Genomic DNA, 11,429 nt, shown 5'->3' with positions numbered 1-11,429 from the left:
TCCCACACTATCCAGCGGCTAATTGTGCGGCACACAGAAGAGTAAGCCGTCGACTAAAATTGTTTTTAGCCGAGACATCTGCTCAGCAACAAATTGAGAGTGGATCATCAGAGCAGAAGGAACTCTGTTTGAGAACCTAATGATACAATCCGCAGGTTCTAGGGATTCACACTACTATGCTGTTATGCAGATGAGAATTGAACCCAAAATAACAAAAGGGGGGGAAATATATTGTTATTTAATACTATTATTGAAATCTTCTCAAAAGTGGCTGGATATGATGAGATGAGGAGGAGTGGAGGGTGAGGGGGCTTTATTAGCTGGAGGAAATGGACAAACCTTCTCTCTGTTAATCATTTATCAAGACCACAAAGTAGCCTCAAAAAGTAATTGCCCACTGAATTCATTCCACACTCAGGATATTCTGGTTAAACACCTTTAAATGACTCATTGCAATCCTTTGGCTGAATTTTGTTCCAGTGATCTCAAAGAGATTTGGGTAAGTTCATTTTGAGGATATTTTCCATGTCTAGCTATTTTTTTTTTTCATCTTTGTTTGGTTTTATAGAATACAATGTTAGTACAGTTATTCTGTGCTCTCTACGGAATTTTGATAAAGATTTGTCAAAGTCTTTTCAGACCTATAATAATATTTTCACATGTTAATTATGTATTTAAAAAAAGTAAATGGAAAACTTGATGGAACGTAAGAATGGAGAATGCCAGGAAGAAAACAAATTCAATATTGCACTCTATGCATTTTTATTTGTGTGTACATTATCCTTTTCAAAGTCAAAGTCTGCTTTATTGTAAATTTCTTCACATTTCAAGACACACAAAGAGATCAAAATTGCGTTTCCTACTATCCCCCGGTGACAAGATATATATATATATATATATATATATATATATATATATATATATATATATATATATATATAATATTATATTGGTCCACGTATTGTGTGTTTATGAATAATGCATCCATTCTTTCTCAATCTGAGTCTCTTACGCACTGGTGAGTTTTCATTGTGGTTGTTGTAATCTCTAACAATTGTCATATAAGTCAAAGTTATGTCGATTAATGATGTATTTACATTAGTATATTTGTGATTAGCCAAATTTGAGATGTGATTGTTGAGTTGAAAATCTTGGATAATAGCAACTGCTTATTGGTCCATCCATCCATCTTAAAGCAACATTAATTGCTGGTAAGAATTTTGAATTTGAATATAAGAGCTTTCAAAGGTAAAGCACAGTGTGCGGCAGCCGTTACTTCATTATCACATCTCTGCCCCAGCATTTTTCCAGCACTATTAGCGTGATGCAAGCGGGCCGCTTTTGGCTGCTCTCCTTGATGACTGGGTTGACTGGCCACAGCATAAGCCTGCAGGAAGGAGGCCCATTAGAGTGTGACTCCCCTTCTCAGATCAACACTTTTTTCTTTCTACTCTCCCCAGTGTGAACATGAACGTCACACGGCAACACGACCAGCAGAGATAAAACTATCGTGTCTTGACTGAAAAAAAGCAATAATCCCTCCCAGCAGAAAAGATGCCATTTGCTCCGTGTTATCTGCTGCTCCTGGGATGCACTTGTGTCATGTCCACCTACGGGCCTCATCAACGAGCACAGATGACTGGTGATATTTTGCTCGGAGGCCTTTTTCCCATTCACTTTGGGGTGGCGTCCAAAGACCAAGACCTGGCGGCGCGGCCTGAGTCTACACAATGCGTCAGGTGACCGAAACACATTAAATACACCTGAACAAGCGGAGTGCTTTATCAGAATCCTGTCTTTACAACGATAATACCGAGTTTTCAAAAGTGTCAATATGTGCATGATTGCGGTTGTACTGTTTGTCTGCACGGCTAACTCCGAGTTACTGTATGTTGTCTTCCAGATTTAATTTCCGTGGTTTCCGTTGGCTGCAGACCATGATTTTTGCAATTGAGGAGATTAACAACAGCAGCACTCTGCTACCAAACATCACATTGGGTTACAGGATCTTTGACACGTGCAACACTGTGTCAAAAGCACTAGAAGCCACTCTAAGTTTTGTGGCCCAAAATAAGATTGACTCGTTGAATTTGGATGAATTCTGCAACTGCACCGACCACATCCCATCTACTATCGCGGTTGTAGGAGCCGCTGGATCTGCTGTTTCCACAGCGGTGGCAAATCTATTGGGACTGTTTTATATTCCACAGGTAAATCTGTATATGTGTCCTGTAAAAGCCAACACATGTAAATGTAGATCTCTGTAGAACCAGGAAATAATTAGAATCTATAAATCCATCCATTCATCCAAGGCGTGAACTCTTATCTTTCAGATCAGCTATGCCTCATCTAGTCGCCTTCTAAGCAACAAGAACCAGTACAAGTCCTTCATGAGAACTATTCCTTCGGATGAGTACCAGGCTACGGCCATGGCGGAAGTAATTGAGTATTTCCAATGGAACTGGGTCATCGCTGTGGCCTCAGATGATGATTACGGGCGACCTAGCATAGAAAAGTTTGAGAAAGAAATGGAGGAGAGGGACATCTGCATTCATCTCAATGAACTCATCTCTCAGTATATGGAGGACCTCGAAATCCAAGCGCTGGCCGACAGGATTGAAAATTCTAGCGCTAAAGTCATCGTGGTGTTTGCTAGTGGTCCTGATATGGAGCCTCTCATCAAAGAGATGGTGAGAAGAAACATCACCAATCGCATTTGGATTGCCAGTGAAGCTTGGGCAAGCTCCTCTCTCATTGCTAAACCTGAATATCTTGACGTAGTGGCAGGCACCGTTGGTTTTGCCTTAAAGGCGGGACATATACCTGAGTTGAAAGAGTTCCTGCAACAAGTGCAACCAAAGAAAGATGGCCACAATGAATTTGTCAGGGAGTTTTGGGAGGAAACTTTTAACTGCTATCTGAAAGACAGTCCGAGACGCCAAGAAAGTGACAACGGTAGCACAAGTTTTAGGCCTTTGTGTACTGGTGAGGAAGACATCACCAGCGTGGAGACACCCTACCTGGACTACACTCACCTTCGTATCTCATACAATGTGTATGTGGCAGTTTACGCCATTGCACAGGCCCTGCAGAACATCTTAACCTGTACACCTGGGCATGGACTGTTTGCAAACAACTCTTGTGCAGATATAAAGAAAATGGAAGCGTGGCAGGTATAACGTTTTTCAACAAACAAAGATGCTAGATAAAGTACGTTTAGTTAAACGCAAATTTGTGCTGCAGGTACTCAAGCAAATCAGACATCTGAAATATACCAACAGTGCTGGAGGAAAGGTGAATTTTGACGAGAACTTTGATTTGGGGGCAAACTACACAATCATCAACTGGCACAGGTCCGCTGAAGATGGTTCTGTGGTTTTTGAGGAGGTTGGATACTATAATGTTTATTCAAAAAGGGGAGGCAAGTTAGTCATTGACAAGACAAAGATTCTCTGGAATGGATTCAGTTTGGAGGTAAGCACCAATGTAGTTAAATTAAACTTAGAACGGTTCGCTCCCGTCTGGAAAAGAAATTCCAGATCTGGTAGTGGAAACAGATCTATGGATGGGTGAATTTGTTGAGGTTTTGCAGTATTCCAGTTATGCTCAGCCTCTTCCACAACTGTTTCCAATCTACCAGGTGCCGTTCTCCAACTGTAGTGAGGAGTGCGAACCCGGCACCAGAAAGGGCATCATCGACAGTATGCCTACTTGTTGCTTTGAATGCAGTGAGTGCTCAGATGGAGAGTACAGCAACCACAAAGGTACGTTGCATTTGTGAAAAGTACTAAAGTGGTTCTAATGTTCATTTTATTTTCCACGCAGATGCCAGTATTTGCATCAAGTGTCCCAATAACTCTTGGTCCAGTGGGAACCACACCTCCTGCTTTTTAAAAGAAATAGAGTTTCTGTCCTGGACTGAACCATTTGGGATAGCGTTGGCCATATGCGCAGTACTGGGTGTCGTCTTGACAGCTTTTGTAATGGGAGTGTTTGTTAAATTCCGCAACACCCCAATAGTGAAGGCCACAAACCGAGAATTGTCTTACTTGTTGCTCTTCTCGCTTATTTGCTGTTTCTCCAGCTCACTCATCTTCATCGGACGGCCGCACGATTGGATGTGCCGTCTGCGTCAACCAGCTTTTGGTGTCAGTTTTGTTCTTTGCATTTCTTGCATCCTCGTTAAAACCAACAGAGTGCTTTTGGTCTTTGAGGCCAAGATCCCGACCAGTTTCCATCGTAAATGGTGGGGTTTGAACCTGCAGTTTCTTTTGGTCTTTCTCTTCACCTTTGTCCAAGTTATGATATGCGTGGTGTGGCTTTACAACGCTCCGCCTTCCAGCTACATGAACCATGACATCGATGAGATTATTTTCATCACCTGCAATGAGGGATCTGAGATGGCTCTTGCGTTTCTCATTGGCTACACGTGTCTTCTGGCGGCAATCTGTTTCTTCTTTGCATTCAAATCGCGCAAACTTCCAGAAAACTTCACCGAAGCCAAGTTCATTACTTTCAGCATGCTCATCTTTTTCATCGTTTGGATCTCCTTCATCCCCGCCTACTTTAGCACTTACGGCAAGTTTGTTTCAGCAGTGGAAGTCATCGCAATTCTGGCATCCAGCTTCGGGATGCTGGCCTGTATTTTCTTCAATAAGGTCTACATCATCCTATTCAAATCCTCCAGGAACACCATTGAGGAAGTCAGGTGCAGCACGGCAGCCCATGCCTTTAAAGTAGCCGCCAAAGCCACACTCAAACAAGGCACGGTGTCCAGAAAAAAGTCCGGTAGTAGTGGTGGATCATCTGCTTCATCGCCGTCGTCCTCCGTCAGTCTCAAGACTAACGGTAACGGTGGTGAGACGCCCTCTGGAAGGAAAAAGCCAAGAGTGAGCTTTGGCAGCGGGACCGTCATGTTGTCTTTAAGCTTTGAGGAGTCCAGAAGGGGTTCTTTAATGTGACGGCCTACCTTTTAGTTACATTTTTGGGGACTTTAAAAAGGAACTAAAAAACACGTCAGCTTGCCTAATAAACTAATTTACAGTATGTTCTGTTGACTTTCAGCATTGATTTGACTCGTATATGTTTGTTTATGTTCGCGAGATTACAATTTTTATTAGATCGGATTGGTCTGTTGGATAATATTTGTTTGTCACTTACAAAGCTTTGACGCAAAAAAAAAAAAATCCAAGTAACAGTAAACTTGCAGTCAAGGCTCCTAGAGAATTTGTTGGAAGAGTTTTAAAGAACTTTCTGTGCTTGCTTATCACAAGTGTGTGACAAGAGCAAACAGTGCAGCTGTCATGTCTCGCATGTAAATGCTATTCACACAACAGACTGAAATGATAGCCAGTCTTGACGTGCAGGAGGTATAGCCATCAGGTTGGAACATCTTTGTGGGTGGCACTATTTGTTAAAAAAAAAAAAAAAACACTGTGAAGTTTGATGGTTGCCTTTGTTATTTTTAATTTTTTTTTTGGACTTGGCTTTTTTACTACAGTAAAATGAATCATCGAACTAGAGAGCGCCGCCTAATTTATACCAAAGTATGCATTTAACCAGGTACCTGCAGCTTTAAAGAAGGGAAATCATCACCACTATCATCACCTAATGCAGGGGTTTCCAACTGGTTTTGTCCAAGGGACCACCATTATGACCAAAAAGAAACTCGGGGACCACTGCTTTGGCAGATTATTATTTTATTTTGCACCAAAGGAGGATAGACATATACAGGCAATTTAATATTATGTCTATTTTGGGAATCTCAGCCATATTCTACATAATTTGGATGGGTAAATGATTTACAAAATTAGCTGGAAAATAAATCAAGTCTAAATAATGAATACATTTTATTTTTAAAAATGTTACAATTATTTTCCATTTACAATTTCGCGGACCATTTGCAATACTGCCATGGACCACTAGAGGACCGCAGACCACCGGTTGACAATCCATGATCTAATGAACGTTTTCTCTAAAAATCTAACTTTTTTTTTTTGTAAGGAGGGCTAGGGGCTTTTGAGGATGACACGCTGAGATTTTTCAGATCAGAGTTGACCTTAAACAGGCTGAAAAGCAGCTGGACGACTAAAGACCCACTAAACAACAAATGGATGTCCAGCCGAGAACAGCATGGTGTTCACATCTGATCTACAGTGTGAAACGAGACTGAAAGACATTTCCGTTTGTCTCAGGCCTAGCAATTTATAGAAGCAGTGTTTAACGAATGGATTAGCTAAATATGCCATGACATCTTGATATAAATGACTTCACAAAGCAAACTACTAGTACACTACGTATTAGTTACTACATTAACTGAAAATGCCGCCCACGCTTCCAAATGAAAACATTAATGGTCATCCTGACATTTCAAAGTAAAAGCCGGAAATGCTTTTGTCATGAAAGCCCCACTTCGGACGTGCAAATATTTACGTTAACTTTACAAGTGGGAGCGACATGTTAGAATCGTTAAAGTGGCAACAACAACTCTCGTAAATATACGCAGACACCTGGAAACTAAGCATTAAGCAATGCTTTTGATTCTCCGTGGGCTTTCCATTAAAGCCTGCGTGCATATTCAGCTGATGTTGGCAAACTAGCGAAGTAGGAAGACGCTGCAGAGGAGGTAACAAACAGTTATGGAGATAATGACGTTTGATTTGTGTGCAAACATGGCAGAGCATCCGGGTGGAGGAGGATTTGTGAGAGGTGTCTAGTTGTACTTGTGTCGCTTTTCTCTTTGACGTGATTGCAAATGCAATGCACTGTACTGTAGTGGCCACTGTGCTATGCTGGGATGCTCGTGGAGCTAGCCAATGCTAGGTGGACTTACCAAAAAGAAGATGACTTCGAGGAAAAACAAGCATCATTGGATCATTTGAAGTAAGTAGTTGGAAGAAAACAAACTAGTTTGTATTGCATTATGTTTATGCATGTTCACCAGATTGTTGTGATTGTTATTGTTGAGTTTCTTCATCCATCCATCCATCCATCCATCTTCTTCCGCTTATCCGGGGTCGGGTCGCGGGGGCAGCAGCTTCAGGAGGGACTCCCAGACTTCCCTCTCCCCAGCCACTCATCCCGGGGGACCCCAAGGCGTTCCCAGGCCATCTGAGAGACAGTCTCTCCAGCACGTCCTGGGTCGTCCCCGGGGTCTCCTACCGGTGGGACATGCCCGGAACACCTCCCCAGGAAGGCGTCCAGGAGGCATCCTGATGAGATGCCCGAGCCGCCTCATCTGGCTCCTCTCAACGTGGAGGAGTAGCGACTCTACTCCGAGTCTCTCCCGGATGACCGAGCTTCTCACCCTATCTCTAAGGGAGAGCCCGGACATCCTGCGGTGAAAACTCATTTCGGCCGCTTGTATCCGGGATCTCGTTCTTTCGGTCACGACCCATAGCTCGTGACCATAGGTGAGGGTAGGAGCGTAAATCGACCGGTAAATCGAGAGCTTTGCCTTTTGGCTCAGCTCTCTCTTTACCACGACGGACCGGTACAGAGTCCGCATTACTGCTGACGCTGCACCGATCCGCCTGTTGATCTCGCGCTCAATCCTCCCCTCACTCGTGAACAAGACCCCAAGATACTTAAACTCCTCCACTTGGGGCAGGATCTCATCCCCGATCCGGAGAGGGCATTCCACCCTTTTCCGATCGAGGACCATGGACTCGGATTTGGAGGTGCTGACCCTCATTCCGACCGCTTCACACTCGGCTGCGAACCGCTCCAGTGAGAGCTGGAGATCAGGGCCTGAAGATGCCAACAGCACCACGTCGTCTGCAAAAACCAGAGACTGAATGAACATCTCCAAGTTGAAGAGCAGCCAAGTTGCAGAAGACTTATTCAAGGACCTCGAGAGTAAACTGACTGATAGAATGCACGATGAAGGAGCCAGCATAGAGGAGCAGTGGTCAACCTTTCGAGACGTCGTATACTCGACTGCCTCTTAACATATTGGACCTGCTACCCGGCGTAACCAAGACTGGTTTGATGAAAACGAGGAAGGGATACAGGCGCTGCTCATAAAGAAACAACAACTCCTTCGAGAGCATCAGAACGACCCATCCTCACGACCCAAGAACACAAAAATATCCAGGAGAAGCTACTCGTGATGCAGGACAACTGGTTCAGTAACAAGGCAGATGAAATGTTTGTAATGTAAAAATAAGTATTAGGGTGATATATTGCTCTTATTAAACCGCTGCACGTAATTGTGAATCAATTGCTGCTCCTTGTTTGAAACAAGTTCTACAAGGTTCTACCATATCAAGCAAGCTGTGTTTGTTTTGTTTTTTTGCATACAAACATGTTAGTTCTGTGTTCTAACATCTGGTCTCTCTCTGTTTTTCAGTTGACATCGATTAATCCTCCCAAAAACTACGTCTTCAGGCTACAACCATGGATGTTAACTCCAATATGGAACCACATGGTGGAAACTGTTAAACCAAGAGCATGCTTCATTGTCATGTGCTGACTGCTCCAGCTATGAAGGGCACCTTTTAAATTAGAAGAGCTACAACGTCATCACAGCCATGGGCTTTTGTTCGGCTGCTTGTTGCAAGTTGTCGCGCAGGGTGAAGTACCTTTTTTTACTGCTTCTCCCTCTTTCTGTGCTGGCATGGATTTGCCTATTCTCGGGTGGCAGTGTGAAATCTTTCACGGTTTTCTCGGCGGCAACACAAGCTCTCATTAAAAAAGAGAACACGCAGGACCTGGCAAACTTGGGGACATCGGTGGCGGTTCGCTTAATGACACCAACGCCGAGAACAGAATGTCCGAAGAAGTCGCCGCTTCTACGTGAGTTAACCTCCACGTTTGATTTGATGGATGGAGAAAAGATGTATAATTCTTAGAACAGATCCCAACAGTTCTCAAGCTCATCATTTTGTACAGATGTTCCTAATGAAGTGTGTGGATAGAAAATATTAAAAACTAGGTTCTAAAACTTTGGCACTGTCTCTGGGTGGATGATGCCAATTCTGATTCCTTAGAAGGAGCGGTGAAGCTGAACTTTGAGCCCTCTCTGAAAGTGAAAGACGTGGAGGGTGAGAACAAGCGAGTGGTGGAAGGCCGGTATCAGCCTTTGTCGTGCACGGCCAGACAGAGCGTGGCCATCCTCATTCCCCATCGCAACCGAGAGCGACATCTCCTCTACTTGCTGCACCACCTGCACCCCTTCCTGCAAAGGCAACAACTCCACTATGCTGTTTATGTCATCCAGCAGGTACTTAACAATTGCATTGTTTATGCTTTGTATGTGCATTCTTGTATCATATTCAAATTTACTTTTTTTTTTATTTTTTTTATAAAGGCCGGTGATGCCACTTTTAACCGTGCCAAACTACTGAATGTGGGTTACTTGGAAGCACTGAAAGACTACACTTGGGACTGTTTCATTTTCCATGATGTGGACTTGGTTCCTGAAAATGATCGCAATCTCTACGTCTGTGATTCACAACCCAAACATCTTGTAGTTGGCCGGAATGCCACGGGATACAAGTAAGTTCCTGAGAAAAGACTCGTTTCCTGTATGTGTGTATAAAACGGCCCACTCGTTTGTGGTGCTAGTCGATTATTGGAAATGTCCTGACATAATCCTAGATGACTCAAAATCAAAAATTAATGTGTTCCCTCCAACAGGCTGCACTATAAAGGCTACTTTGGAGGAGTCTCGGCCATGAGCAGAGAGCAATTTGGCAAAGTGAATGGATTTGCAAACACCTACTGGGGTTGGGGTGGAGAAGACGATGACCTACGCATTAGGTGAAAAAAAGAAAGGGATTTGGATTTTTTGTTTTTGGTAGGGGGAGATCCACACACAAATAAAAATCTTGTGCACTCTTAGGGTGGAGCTGCAAAAAATGAAGATTGTGCGACCACCCGCTGACATCGCACGCTACACGATGGTGTTCCACAAACGAGACAGCGGTAATGAAGTCAACAAAGACAGGTTGGTCATTTGTCGTGATCTTGTTCTGACACAAACCTCTCCTGAATTGATTATTTTTTCCTCCCCCTCCAATGCAGGATGAAGCTGTTAAGACGGACGCCACTAGTTTGGAAAAAAGATGGACTGAACAGCTGCAAATATCAGATATTATCAGTGGAGAGGTTGCCGCTCTACATCAATGTGACCGTAGACCTCGGGAAGCCATAGAACACATCGCCAAATGTTATCAAAGCAACACGTGAGCTTTAATGCTCTGCTCCACATTTCATTTAAGCACATATTGCTCACATATATCTATGGCCAAACGTCTAGCTGAGCTTCAATTGTATGGACACAAAAGACACGGTCTTGATATGATTGCAAGACTGAATAGATACTCAATCATCTTCAGTCAAAGTAGCCTCAAAAGTATTGGTAGTTGATTTGAAGATGAAATATAATGTATATTGTAATTACAATACTTTCTACACAGCTTTGAGGTGTGCCCTTACTCCATTATGTGTGAATTGGATATCATTCCAATTGTTGTGATTCAAGAAACATGTTTTGTAGTACAAATGTACTCAAGAATATGCAATAAGATGTGATGTTCAGCTGAATTATATGATTGTATCTATTTACACACAACTTATTTGTAATCATTTGCAATTGGAAGTTGTGAAAAAGAGTGACGTGGCCTTTTAGGATATTTGTTTTGCAATGACTGTCCTCAGATACTGATAATCTTGGTCATTTCTATTTTGGTTATCAAATGCCTTTTCCTTGAAGTTCTGCAATGTTCATCAGACTGAAAAGCTGGAATTTTGTATGCTAGTACTCCATTTTATTTTTTAAAAAGGACCTTCTCTTCTTGCTTTGCAGGAAAATGTAATGGGTGTGGGGGATCAATATCTAAATGTGATCAATAAAAATAGCATCTCATGATACAAGTAGTAGACTGCATGAGGGTTAGTAACGGGATTTTAACTGCACATATCAATTTTATTGTGGACTTAAACTGATGTGCAATGGCTTGGGTGTTACAATGTGCATGTTTTGTGACCATCAAAACTTTCCTCCATTCATAGATTGGTTGCAAAGTACTTAAATGACACTTTATGATGATTTTGGGCACATTGCCAACCCTGAAAGACTGATTTTGTGGCTACAGATATTTTGAAAAAAATGTCTAATAAACAATTATTTTCATAATGTCATATTGTTTGTGCTGTCATATTCGATGGTAAATAAGAGATGTTGAAATTAAAAAAATCGCTTTTTAGCTTGAAATGATTCCACTGAATGCAGTGTATAAATGTGGCCACTGGGGGGCAGAAGTAACAAAGTTGCATCCACAATATAATGATTGGCACTTGGATCCCCCTTAAAGCAGATAAGTGGAGTGGTCTCACACTGGAGAGATAAGAAATCACTGACACATAGACAACCACAAGCATTCCTGTCCAAGCAATATTTAGAATACGCATGAAATTCTACTTGC

General features: G+C 42.5%; 2 protein-coding genes across 3 annotated transcripts; both read left to right on the top strand.

Moving 5' to 3' along the window:
• Positions 1–1,486: 1,486 nt before the first annotated feature.
• On the top strand, positions 1,487–5,170 carry casr (calcium-sensing receptor). 2 transcript variants are annotated; one of them, XM_049742135.1, is made up of 6 exons: positions 1,487–1,739; positions 1,904–2,210; positions 2,334–3,173; positions 3,244–3,474; positions 3,641–3,764; positions 3,826–5,170. In XM_049742135.1, exons 1-6 carry the CDS (start codon positions 1,555–1,557, stop codon positions 4,959–4,961), a joined length of 2,823 nt encoding a protein of 940 aa, XP_049598092.1. In that variant the 5' UTR covers positions 1,487–1,554; the 3' UTR covers positions 4,962–5,170. The 2 variants fall into 2 exon arrangements, with proteins under 2 accessions (XP_049598092.1, XP_049598093.1); XM_049742136.1 differs by having other exon boundaries at positions 3,611–3,764.
• A 1,244-nt stretch (positions 5,171–6,414) lies between these two features.
• Positions 6,415–11,145, top strand: b4galt4 (UDP-Gal:betaGlcNAc beta 1,4- galactosyltransferase, polypeptide 4). The gene is made up of 8 exons (XM_049742134.2): positions 6,415–6,625; positions 6,776–6,882; positions 8,351–8,796; positions 8,991–9,223; positions 9,311–9,498; positions 9,640–9,762; positions 9,845–9,949; positions 10,027–11,145. Exons 3-8 carry the CDS (start codon positions 8,532–8,534, stop codon positions 10,154–10,156), a joined length of 1,044 nt encoding a protein of 347 aa, XP_049598091.1. The 5' UTR covers positions 6,415–6,625; positions 6,776–6,882; positions 8,351–8,531; the 3' UTR covers positions 10,157–11,145.
• The last annotated feature ends 284 nt before the right edge of the window (positions 11,146–11,429 follow it).

Source organism: Syngnathus scovelli, chromosome 15, assembly GCF_024217435.2.
Source record: "Syngnathus scovelli strain Florida chromosome 15, RoL_Ssco_1.2, whole genome shotgun sequence".
NCBI lineage: Eukaryota > Metazoa > Chordata > Actinopteri > Syngnathiformes > Syngnathidae > Syngnathus > Syngnathus scovelli.
The sequence above is the reverse complement of the archived record's forward strand: the minus strand, read 5'-3'. Positions and strand labels throughout refer to the sequence as shown.